We start from the raw sequence: 12960 nt of genomic DNA on the forward strand, positions 1-12960 counted from the left end.
TACTATTATCCACATTTTACCAATGGGGAAACTAAGATGTTAGGATAATTTGCTCAAGGTCACATACATGTAAGTGGAAGAGCCAGAAATTAGAATCCAAAGAGTGTGGGTCAGAACCCCTGCTCTTAACCACTTCCCCATGACTGCTCCCCTAGCTGACTCTGTAACTGATACAATGTCATATACGGCGCTCTTGTCAAGTTTGTGGTTGACATGAAGCTAGGAGCAAAAGCAAATATAGTACTTTACAATTTATCCCAAACGATTAAGGGACATATAAATAAAAGACTAACAAGATAAAATCCCATAGGGATAAAATATAAGATCCTGCATTTGAGTCCAAACAACCAACTTTACCTCCTGTGACAACACTGGTGCACAGCAGGTGTTGGGCAAGAACCTGTCAAATGAATGTACGATTGAGCGGCAGGCTAGAGAGAGTGTGTGAAAAAGGGCAGGCTTTAATAAAACCAAAGCAAAATATAAATTTAATAGATAATGCTACAAAACACTAATATATAACTATGTTACCTAGAAGTAGGTTAAATGAGCACTCTACAAGACTGTTCTAGTCAGACCAACGCCAGACATGCTGTGCTAACTTCTGGGAACTACAGAGTAATAGATGCAGGTAACCTGGAACAAGTTCAGAGCAAAAGTGTAAGATTTAAAACTGACCTATGTGAGGTACAATGGAAGAAGCTGTGAACATTTAATGTGGAGGAAAGACTTAAATGAACACAGTAGCAAACTTCAAAATGTAAGGTACTGTCATGAAAAGGAAGAATCACACTTATTCTGTAATTGCCCATAAGAATAAAAATAAAGTCAATTGAGAGAAGCTACAGGAGCTACATGGAAACAAAATCAGAGTCAAGGAAGACTTTTCTAACAGATATAACCACAAAAGAAAAGGTGGGAGAGAAGGGACTATCTCATAAGGGTATGAATACCCTAAATATGATAAAAAATAACTCAATGAACGATTGGACCAAATTAACCTGAAGATCTCTTTCAAATCTAAGAACTTACTATATAATAAAAGGTAATTTTTATAAATCTGTCATAAAAAGCTTCAGATTGATTAAAATAGTCATATCAGTGACCAAAATAGACTTGGCATGACAAAATTTAAACGTAAAGGAAAAAATAAAAAATAAAACTTATTTGCCAAGTCTGTAAATGCAGAGAGCTTTCAGCTTAAAAACACTGTAATAAAATGCAAAAGAAAAGATAAACAAATTTGTCTACATAAATATTTAAAACTTTTACATATGAAAAACATTAAAAGGCAAACAATAAGCTATGCAATTAGGACAAAGGGATTTTATCTTTAATATAGAGCTATGGTGTCCAGTACAGCAGCCACAAGCCACATATGGTTATTTAAATTTAATTAATTTAAATTGACCTTACATTAAAATTTTAGTTTCTCCATTGCACTAGCCACATTTCAAGTTCTTAACAGCCACAGTGGTTAGTGGCTACTGTACTGGACAATGCAGATACAGGACATTTCCATCACTGCAGAAAGTTCTATCGGAATTTTAATATTTAAAAAATTTAGTGCAGGGAATTCATTACATAGCTGATGGAAGAGCTGAGATGCCAAACAGGGGGTTGTGCATCAATGCAGAGATTAGCAACAGCAGGAAGCCATTACCGTCCCTAAGACAGAACAGAGGGCAGAGCCCAAAACCCAATGTCACCTGGAAAAAGCTGGGACCATGGCGGGTGTCTTGGGTGGGAGCTGGAGACAAGGAGGAGAAGCAGCCCCTGCTGGATAAACACCCTGATGTAAAAAGAGGGGAAGAAATACCTAACTTCTGCCTTCCTTCTGCCCTCCAATCTCCTGCCAGTACCTCCCACGGCTGAACACAGACAAAACCCAGGTGTCACAGGAGCCTGGGAAATACAGCCTGAAGGGGTCAGACCCTCTGTTACAAAGGGCAGAAAAGGAAAGGAAAGAAATGTCTGAGGTCAAACAGGCTGAGGCCTGGCACAGGTACAAATAATCTATGGAGAAAAAAAAACACACAAATGGCCAACATTTGAAAAATGTCCAACCTCACCAGTAATTAAATGTAAATTACAAATCACTATTAAAATAAGAATAATATTAAATTAACAATAATAAATAATAATTCAAGTACTTAGTGCTGATAAGGATGTGGTAAAAACAGATACATTCACATATCCTAGCGGAAGAAAAGAATTTTCAAAATATTTTCAAAGAAGCCGGAACAATTTTGAAATTAGCATCAACAAATTTTTAAATGTTTATACTGTTAGACCAACTGAGTGCATTTCCAAGGATAGATACAAAGTCTAGAAAATCTTAAGTCCAGAAAATAATTTTAGAAACAAAGATGTTCATTGCAGCTTTATAATATTGAAATAAAAAGGACACCTTCAATGTCCACCAGTAGGACAAAGCAAAGTAAGGCAAAGTCAGGTACATCTATCAATTTATTAAAAAATAATACTGCTTGTTTACCAGCCACAATGAAAGGTGCTAGATATATAAAAAAGATTAAGAGGTAATAATAGACTAATTTGTATCCATTTAAATCATGTTTATGAAGGATTTCAATAAAATAAGGATGTGTTTGTGATATGCCTAGTGAATAAAGATTAATCTGAAATTGATTACTCTTACATCAAACAACATATGCCAAAAGGTTATTAGTAACAGTGGTTGCCTCTAAGTGGTAAATTTATGAGTTTATTTTTTCCTTCTTTCATACGTTTCCAAGCTTTCAAAATTTTCTAAATAAAAAAACAAATTTTACAGAGCTATAAAAAACTCCTTCAGAGCTATTAATGCAAATGTTTAACAACTGTAAACCTGCCACAACAGTGCCAGTTTACCTGTTACAATAATAAACTGCATTATTTGGATCCAATTCTATCGCCTGTGTGTAACAATCCACTGCAGCAGCATAATTTTCTTCTTTCATGTGGTTATTGCCTAAAATAACCAATAGGTACAGTAAGTACAATATACAGAAAAAAAGTCTGTAAGATAAATTTTAATCATAGAAACTACAGTAATACGAAGATCAGCAACATGATTTTTCATTCATACTGGAAATAAATTTTATATTGTACTATAGAGTTGATACCCCTTAGCTTTCAGTGTGTTTGAATGATTTTTAACAGTGGAGAGTCTTTAAAAAATTAATCTTTAAATATCTTATAAAACCAGACTTCAATAAGTGAGTAAGTGTAACAATTATGATTACCTCTTGGCAAAACCTAATCTCTTCTCACCTTCCTTATCTTCATCTCTCTCTTTCCTTTTAGAGCTGCCCCACCCCATTCCAGGTGGACCACCCTCCACAATCACTATCTCAGTCTGGACCTGGTCTTCCATTCCTTCCCTGTCAAAACATGCACCTGCTGATGAGCAAGCCCTCAGAACATGCGGTGAGGGTAAGCTAGTGAAACTACTCATGTCAATGTCAATGGCAGATATTTTTATGTGCTATCCCTTCCACAGATAGATTCTCTTTTAAAGAAGATTATTGGAGATTAATTTCTAGAAAGACAGAATTTCAGATACCACAGCTAGCCCACAGCATACTGATCTTCAGGAAGGGCTTCTGCAGATACATCTGGCAATAATTTAGCTACGTTAACGACTGGTCGGCAAAATAAGGGATTTCTTGTGGCTATCTTCTGTAATCCATTAAACGGAAAAAAAATGTCACGATCACTATTAAGAACCAATGCTCAAAATTGAAATTTTTAAAACACTGGGATTACGAGGAAGTGTTTACATCTCAAAAGCCTCTATTATTCCTTCCAGCTTTCTCTGAACCAGAAGCTCTCCTATTAACCTTGTTTTCTTAACAGATCATTAGCTACTTAATGGGAGGAGAGTGTAAATTTGCAGATAACAGTAAGATTAAAGGAAAGACAGGTAGGTAAGAGTACCTAAAATCATACAAACGTTACTTCAAATTAAGAAGCAGAAATGAATATAAAGAGTGATTGCTAAATGAATATAAAAAGTGATTTCTACATAATTTCTCTTTGGTATGATAAAATGTTCTAAAATTGTGGTGATGGCTACACAACTCTGTGTACATACTAGAAACCAATGAATTCATACATGTTACAGTAAATCGCATGGTATGTCAATTATAGCTCAATAAAGCTGTTTTTTCAAAGCTAAAAAAATTAATTTAGATTTCCACCCCCAAAAAGAAATGAAGCTAAAAGGTTACATAGCTTTTATGATTGAGCAAGAAATTAACTACATTAGCCTCAGTACTTAAATAGATTTGCTTCTTCCACGTAAAAGATTTAAATTCTCCAGGTTATGTGGATTTTCTTGCTGCCATTGGGTCTTTTTGTCTTGGGATGGCATTTCTTGGGTAGCAGTAAAACCTAGTGTATGTCTTTTCCCGTAAACCACACTAAGTGTACAGATACTAAATATATATATATAGCGATATTAATGATAAAAAGCTTCAAGTCAGAAAATATTCAATATACAAAAACTCAGGACACAGATATTTGTGAAGATAAATATAACTAGGCACTGCACAGCACTCTATATTTATACATAGAACTCTCCTGTCTCCTTTAATCCTCAAGACAACCCTTTGAGATATGCCTTTACTTCTGTGACATGGCAGGGAATTAGAGCAATGAACCCTTTTTGGTTTTGTCTGATCTTATTGCAGCTCTTCAGAAGCAAAGCACACAAAAATATTTGAAAGCAACCTTCCAGGAAGGAACTAGCTGGCCAGAAGCCCTGATTAACTCAGGTAAGTATAACATGCAGCCTGGAATAACCTTATGCTTGACAGTCTACCATGGCCATTTGTTTTCACACGAGTAGCAAAATCTGTATGACAGTTGCTTTAACTTTATGTGTAACATGTCTTAGATGTGACATGTCTTAATGAAAACAAAGAATAAGAGCTTTTGGTTAAAGCCGAAAGCAGCAGGTAATTCAGTCTGCCCATGCTGCCAGAGTAAATGAGCCTCACCCTGCATCCCCTTCCAACCCTCAACTTACTAACATTCATTATATCAAAACAAACTCTACAGGGAATGCAGTCTCCCAGTGTTCTGTCATGCAGAGGGAGTAAATATGAGGGACAAAAATAAAATTTCAATTTGCCATTTAGTACTAGAGCTAAAACAAGAGAGCTGCAAAAGCAAAATGTTAGTGCAGCATATATTACATCACTGAGGATTTCACACACTACAAAAGTCTAAGTAGAAGGAAAAAGAAACATCAGATTAAATTGTTTCAATTAGAATAATATATGAAAAATGCATTTGTATCTGGATAGTTCAAATGCAAATTCTTTGGGGAATACTATAATTCAAATGACAATGAGGATCTGGTTGTTACTTTATTTTACATGTAATTTACGAAAGTCCTAATTCTAAAATTTTAAGTCACTGTAGTGATAAGATTTCTTAGAGGAAATAAAAAATTGAAAACTGAAACCAGTCTATTTGTAGGAAACACAGCACCTTCTAATATAATCCAAAGAAGATAATCACACAATAGTGAAAATAAATATAGACAAAGATATTAAGACAGTGTTACTTAGGATTACAAAATTGTCTGTCTAGGTAAGTAAATCATGGTCTAACAGTACCATGGAACACTATGCAGCCATTAAAAGCAGTGATAGAGTGTAATTTATAGACCTAATAGAAAGGACCATGCCCGAGGAATAGGAAAAGCATACTCTTTTCCATATCTACCTTTTTAGACACCAACCAATTTTTTTAAGAAAAAACTCAACTGCCTTCTTCAGAGTATAAACTAAAGAAAAGGCCAGAAAATGGTTCTGAACCATTTGTGTACAGCTTCAGAATATTGCACATTCCCTAATAACTCTCTGCCTATAGGACAGGGTCTTTGTTGGCTCTCATTCACTGGTCAAGATCAGGACTCTGCCCTACAGTTCCTTAGTACAAATCTTGTAGGCCTTACCTGGCTTGCCTCTATAGCTTAACAAAACTGACATGATATAAAAACTGAACACAGATCCTCAATGGTGACATATTTATTAAAATCAAGTATGCTCCAATAGTCACTATTAGAAAATTCAATAACATAGTAATCAAATGTGCTAGTTAATAAATCCTTAAGTGCCATATACATATATTAAATTTCAAAGAACTCAAAAATGCTAAATACACAGAAGTTAAAAATAATACTGAAAATCATTTTCATGTCTTTGATTAAGCATAAAGAATTTGGGATCCTAGAGTACACACAGCAAAAACAGTTGCAAATAATCAACCCTTAAGTGACTTGTTTTGCAAGTTTTACTCACAACAGATCTGCTTCTCTTGAAGCAAGCCATACCTATATTGTTCACAAGCCATTCTATATTTCCAGGCTCATCTCTGTTTCACAAATGCCACGAGGACTTATGACAACCCCATCTTGGCAGTATAAACCAGAATCTTATTGGGTGACAGAGTCACTTTCCCTAGAGTTTCAGAAAGCTTTACTAAGTAAGTAATTTTTCTATGAAATATTCACCTTCATCTTTTAATTGGTCAGCTTTTCCCACATCTTCAGGCACTGAGTTTGAGAGAGGCAGAATGTCATTCTGAAATTAAATAAAATACAATGTACTTCCATTTAGCTACATAAAGAGTCATCCCAGAGAACTATAAATTAAAGTAATAATTATTTAGTATATCATCTGTAAATCTATGTCATGAAATCTAACATCTAAATAACACTGTCAGCAAGAAATAGGGAAAAAGTCCCCCCACATACTTTTATTAGAAAAACAAATATATGGAATTTTTTCTAGAAAAAAATGGGCAACTGTGAATCAATTTTTTTTACTTGCTTTCACTGTATCTAGAAATCCTACTTCATAAACAAAAATAGAATCAGTATACAAAGAATAGTAATAGAATTATGCTCAAAGGATTGTTTAGTGAAAATTTTGAAACATAACGTTAATATCCAAAGAGAAAGTCAAATTCACAGGTACCAAAAAAAGCATTTATAATATCATCTTATTGTTTAAATATATGCACATACATTCTCATGCACACAGGCTGAAAATCAAAGACTGGAAAGGTATACACAAAAGGTTAACAGTAGGAATATTTGCAAGTAGGATTTTCAGTCTCTTCTTTATATCCTTCCATATTGTCCAAACTTTTTAAAACAATGGTCATAGATTTATTTCCTCATTAAGATAATAAGCAGTATAAGATTCCTGTTTTTAGCACCTACTATCAACATCAAACCTCTTTTTCAATACGGTTCAAACCAAAGTGCTTATGAAAACTAAATGAAGATTTAGAAATGTCTTGAGTGGCACTGGGAGCACAGTGTATTTTTCCATTTTTGGAAGATTCTTTTTAAATTGTGTTGCTTTTAAACTTGACTCCGAAGTTCATAAATGTTTATAATTTTCAAAAAAGTATAATTTGTAGTCAATATACCTATGTACCATGTTTAAAATATACTCACCATTACCTTTGTCTTGACTAAAACGTCAATGAACTTGATAGCTCTAACATTTGAAATACATTGTGCTAATTACACACAAGTATTCACAAGTACAAAATCACTATAAAGTATATGAGTTGTTCTTATTTTTAAAAAATCTTTATCAGTCAGTTTTTCTAAACATAAAGTATTAGTATAAAAAAGTATAGAATCAAAATGGGAGACTTAATAAGTAGAGATCAATACTAAAAACTGACTGTGTAGCCACTCAGGATGTAAGTGTAGTTCAAAGACGCATTACTGCCCTACAGTACTTGCTTTTAGGGTTCCTTCTACTTCAAATCTTCTAACAAGCCTAGGCAGTTTATATGTGAAAAAAGTGACTTTTGAGGGGGTCAGAAAAATGGCATATGGAAAAATGGATTATAATCCATTCTGTCTTCTAAATCTTTTTGAATTATTTTAATGAAATTGCCATAGTTTTACAATTTTGAAAATTAATTCTCATGTTCATTCAATACATTTGAGCAGCCCATGATGTGAGGACAAGTGTTATCCACTTTATATAAAAGGAATGAATCCTTTTAGTATATAAACTTAATTGGGGGAAAAGCAGTATCCTAAAAATAAACTGTTTAACTTAACAACCAAGTACAATTGGAGAGGCAGTAGTTTCTTTAATTATAACAGTCTTGATGCTGCTTCAAACAAGTTTTAGACTTTCCCTGCGATACTCTGCTAACAGACGCATACGTAATGAAGCCGCAGCTGTTAAATAGGAGTGTTAAAGGATTGATACCACAAATAACACCATGTGGATATACTATGGAGCCTGTTTTAAGAAACTATATTTTTAAAATAGTAAGCAACAAATTTTTACAATTAAGTACAATCAGAGAGAAATAGAAGGAAAAAAAAAAGAGCTCTATTCAATCAATCTGAGCTTCCTGGGAGGAAAAAAAAAAAGTATTGATCTCTTCAGTACTAGTCAGTGATAACAGGAGCTAAAGAGTGAGCAAATCCAAGTGCCGTCTCACACACAAGCCTCTCGGGCATCGCGGAGTAAAGAAGGTCGACTTCTGCCATAGCCATGTCCAGCCTCTGAAATAGGGCTCCCTAAGGATGCCACAAGCTCAGACAATGAAAGAACCACAAAAACCAAAGAGAAGAAAAGGACCACAGAGACATTCCACTATCTCCTTGCATCTTGTCAGATAATTAGAATTCATCTGTTTGATGAATTAATGTATAACTGTATTATCCTTTTTCCAAGTATAAAAAGAGGGAGCAGTTTACTGCCAAATTACCATTTTCATTGCAACTCTAAGAACCTCTTCCCAACAAATTCTAGAAACAGTCTGTGCAGTATTCTCAGCAATGTCCCTGCCAAGTTGAAGTATACCCTGCATGTTTCACCTCCTATCCTGAGTTCCTCATTCTGTACTGAAGCTTGAATACAGAGTTAGAATAATAAAAGAGGTTCACGTGGCACCAAAATGTAATGAAAAACCACGTGGGCGGTCCCCCTGGGGCCCTAAACTCACTAGCCTTAAGATTTTTCAATCTTATAGTCCATATTTCCTGAAAAGGCCAGAAACCAGAGACCATGTAAACAGTCCTAGGGAGCAGGGATCAGAACACTTGGATTTCAGTCTTGGTTTTGCACACTGACCCTGAACCTTTCCCTGTTTAAAGAGCCCCATCAATGGCCAAATTTGATAAAATCTGCTTCAAAATGATGATGCAATTCCTGATGATTCCTTTTCTATATGGTTTCTTCCTAAACATTAAGACTTTTACTTTTAACTTGTACTTCATGTTTTCAGGGAATATCAATTCAGATGTCAGAAATCTAAAAACACCCGGATACTGTAAAGGACTTAAAAAGTCAACTACGATATATCATTAAATATAAAAGAAGGTGAGAGGATGAGAAGAGTTACTAATATGAAAATCTAAAGCACATTAAAAGTTATATTTTAGGGCCCAAATCATCCATGTGGACCAACTATCTTATACCCAGGAAGAAGTTAGTTACTTGAAGCCTGGCCCCTCAAATATTAACAATCCAACATAATACTGCAGTCATACTTAGATAATGAGATACTAATGAGAAAACAAAAACAGCTTACCTTACAGAAGGAATTTGTGAACATTTCTGTCAAAGGCTGTGAAACTGCTAGATGTGTATCTTCTGCGCTGATTTTAAAAACTGTCTCCAAGCATTGAATTGCAACTTGAAATAAATTTTAATAGTGAAAAAAAATTAGCAACCTAAAAAAAGAAACAACCTTTTTTTCTGGTAGAAATCTGCACTCTGCAATCTGTGGTAATTCAGCATTTTGATCACAGAACATATGGAAAACTAAATGGTTCATCTGCATAAAGATTTCTGTTTATAGACCAGCTATTGAGGGAAGACAACTTAGTTTCTTATTCCTCACTTAAAGAAAAATGTTACCTAGAATATAACTTCTTAGTATATGTATTACATCATATTCTTCTTAAAGCAGGTCATTAACAACATATTCCCCATTACCAGTATCTTGAATAAAACTTTAAAAATTATCTTTTTTAATGTGAGAAACAGAAATCTCAACCTGATTAAAAATAGTAAGAGAAACAGTCTTTGGCACATAGGAAACACTAAATATTCATCCTGGTGTACTTACTTATGTTAAAATAGTTTGGCTTTTAAAAATTCATTCAGGCATGCAAATTTACCAAGCACCTACTATGTTCAAGGTGCTGTTATAAGGTGGTAGAGATACAACAGTTAACCTAACACAAAAATCACGATCCACGTGATGAAGCTCACCCTTAATAGAAGGAGGCAGACAAACACAGTAAGTAAAGTACACGGCATGTTAAATGTTGACAGGTGCCTCATCTACACTGATGTATGGCAAGATAACCAGTATGGCTAGGGTACAGACTGGGTGGAAAGACATGGTGGGCGATTACGCTAGAACGAAGTCTGTCACTGGATGACGAGGCACCTTAAATAATATTTTTAAAGGACATGGATTTGATGCTATGGGCAAATGGAGAGCCATTAAAGATTTTAGTGAAGGAGAACAACATAACTGGATTTGTGTTTAGAACTAGAAGTCTAGTAAGAATGCTGAGAATGAATTAGAGAGGGAAGCTGAGGGAGAAAATGGAAGCAAAAAACCAGGAACCCATTTATGGGTTCCTACATCAATGACCTAAACAAACAAGGAGCCTAAACTAGGGCAAAAACAGTGAAGAAAGCATATCCTGCCCTTTTTACAAGTCCTCACTGAGGGGAATGGAGGCAGATTCTTATCCTGAGAGTCCTCTCCTTTGAAAAAGAATTCTCTTCTGGCTCAACAAGATGGGGATGTAGCCAAAATGTCCAGTGTACTTCTAGACAGTGTGGAATACATTCACTTACATTTGTGTAGGACTTTTTTTTTTTTTTTAATTCAGTTTGTTTAAACCAAAAACAAAAATTAAAAACAGGTCACCCATTCTCCCATTCCCCATTCCCTGTCTCTGGCAACCACCAATCTGTTCTCTGTATCTATGAGCTTGGGTTTTTATTATTATTATTATTTATTTTTTAGATTCTACATATAAGAGAGATAATATATCTGTCTTACTCTGACTTACTACAGATCCAATTACATTTGTGTATGACTTTTAAAAGACACATTATGATCCTGAGAAAATTACCTCTATCATAAAAGAAACACTATTACTGTCACTATCCACAGATCAATTCTCCTTAGGAAAGGGACTGAATAACAAACTGAGTTACCAACTACCAAAAGTCAAAGTGTCTTTTAGAAAGAAAATAATGCACTGTTCACCCAACCCTCATTCTCTCCCTTTCTATCCTTACTAAGTAGTTGTTCTTGTACTTCAGTTGTACTTGCACTAAACACACTGGGCCACAAGAAAATAGGCTCTCATTGCCATGAAGACAATTAATTAAAAATCAATTATTATTCATAATAATACATGTATGTATATGTATATATTTATTTTTGATCGGCATCTTTCTTCCCTGATCATATTGGTCATTTACTTTACTGTGCCATGTAGCTAGCTGGTACGTGTTTCTAGTATCGTACTTATCACACATACTACATTACATGCACTTAAAACATCGGTCTCCCATATTAGACTGTCTCCTTGACGATAAGGCCTATATTTTATTTATCTTTTGACTTTAACACAGCCTGGCAAATAATAGATGCTCAGTAAATTTAATCTACGACTTTGTTTACAGTGGAAGTAACAGTTTAATTTCAGAGGAAATAGAAACAATAAAATCTGCAGACGAGAGCACTTATTCCCCCCAAAACATTAATTCACAGCCTTGTGAAAGGTGGCTAGAACCCAACCGAGGCCTTAACCGGAACCAGAGTATGGAACTTCACAGCTAAACACTGACAGGGGAAAAGGCCACATAAAAATATGAGGGATTTTTACACTCTAACTTGTTGAGGCAATCCAGTCCAGCTCCTTTACCTCTGCTGCCACTGACCTTAGAACACAGATCTGGCACATTCTAGACACAATCAAGTATTACTAAAGGAGGTGGCTGTTTGGGGTTTTTTTTTAAACACAATTGTTCGTCTGTTTTAAAATCACTTTACTGAAGTATGACTGACATGTAAGAAGCAGCACATATTTAATGGACACAACTCAACAAGCTTGGGGATAAGAATACACCCGTGAAACCGTCACCACCATCAAGGCCACAGACATGTACATACCCATCACTTCCCAACATTTCCTCTTGTCCCCTTTATTGGTGGGTGTGTGTGTGTGTGTGTACGTGTTAAGGACACTTAACATAAGATCTACCCTCTTACTAGATTTTAAGTATACAATCCAGTTAGCTATAGGCACTGTGCTGAACAGTAGGTCTCTAGAACTTATTTATTTTGCATAACTGAAACTTTGTACCCTTTGACCATTACCTCCCCATTTCCTCTTACCCCAGCCCCTGGCAACCACCATTCTGCTCTGTGCTTCTATGCGTTTGACTATTTTAGATTCCACATTAAGTAAACACAATTGTTTTGATATGTAAACTTGCTGCCAAAATGTTTAGTGTTCAACACTAACACATATTTAGAGAGATAAATGGTTTAGTGAAAAAACCTACCACAGCCTTGGAACTCAGGACGTTTATTATCATTATTAATCCAGAAAAAAAAACTAATAACCTGGGTGCAATAATTTACCTTACTTTTACCTCAAGATTTTCATTTATGAAACAGGGATTATTATATGTGATCCTCCTTTCAGAAGGTTATACTCAGGAATAAATCATAAAAATCTAAAGAAATTCTATATACAATTTTGCTCCACTTTAACACCAAACAATAATAGTCTGTTTGGTACTGATAAGGAGAAGGACAAGCGAAGAATTCTCAATAATACCATATCCCATCTATATAGCACTTTATACTAAAGCTTCCATATGCTATATTACCTGCCATCACTAATTCTGATTGTCTTGA

At 34.9% G+C, this 12960-nt stretch overlaps 1 protein-coding gene across 3 annotated transcripts in view; it reads right to left on the reverse strand.

Moving 5' to 3' along the window:
* SGTB (small glutamine rich tetratricopeptide repeat co-chaperone beta) overlaps positions 1-12960 on the reverse strand; it is a 47364-nt gene that overhangs the window by 26244 nt on the left and 8160 nt on the right. For all 3 annotated transcript variants that reach the window (XM_057541044.1, XM_007176022.3, XM_007176021.3), the window contains exons 3-5: positions 9592-9695; positions 6527-6596; positions 2872-2971 (exon numbers count right to left, since the gene is read on the reverse strand). In XM_057541044.1, coding sequence (XP_057397027.1) covers positions 2872-2971; positions 6527-6596; positions 9592-9695 — 274 coding nt within the window. The remainder of the gene's footprint in view (positions 1-2871; positions 2972-6526; positions 6597-9591; positions 9696-12960) is intronic.

This window comes from Balaenoptera acutorostrata, chromosome 2 (genome assembly GCF_949987535.1).
Source record: "Balaenoptera acutorostrata chromosome 2, mBalAcu1.1, whole genome shotgun sequence".
Classification (NCBI taxonomy): Eukaryota; Metazoa; Chordata; class Mammalia; order Artiodactyla; family Balaenopteridae; genus Balaenoptera; species Balaenoptera acutorostrata.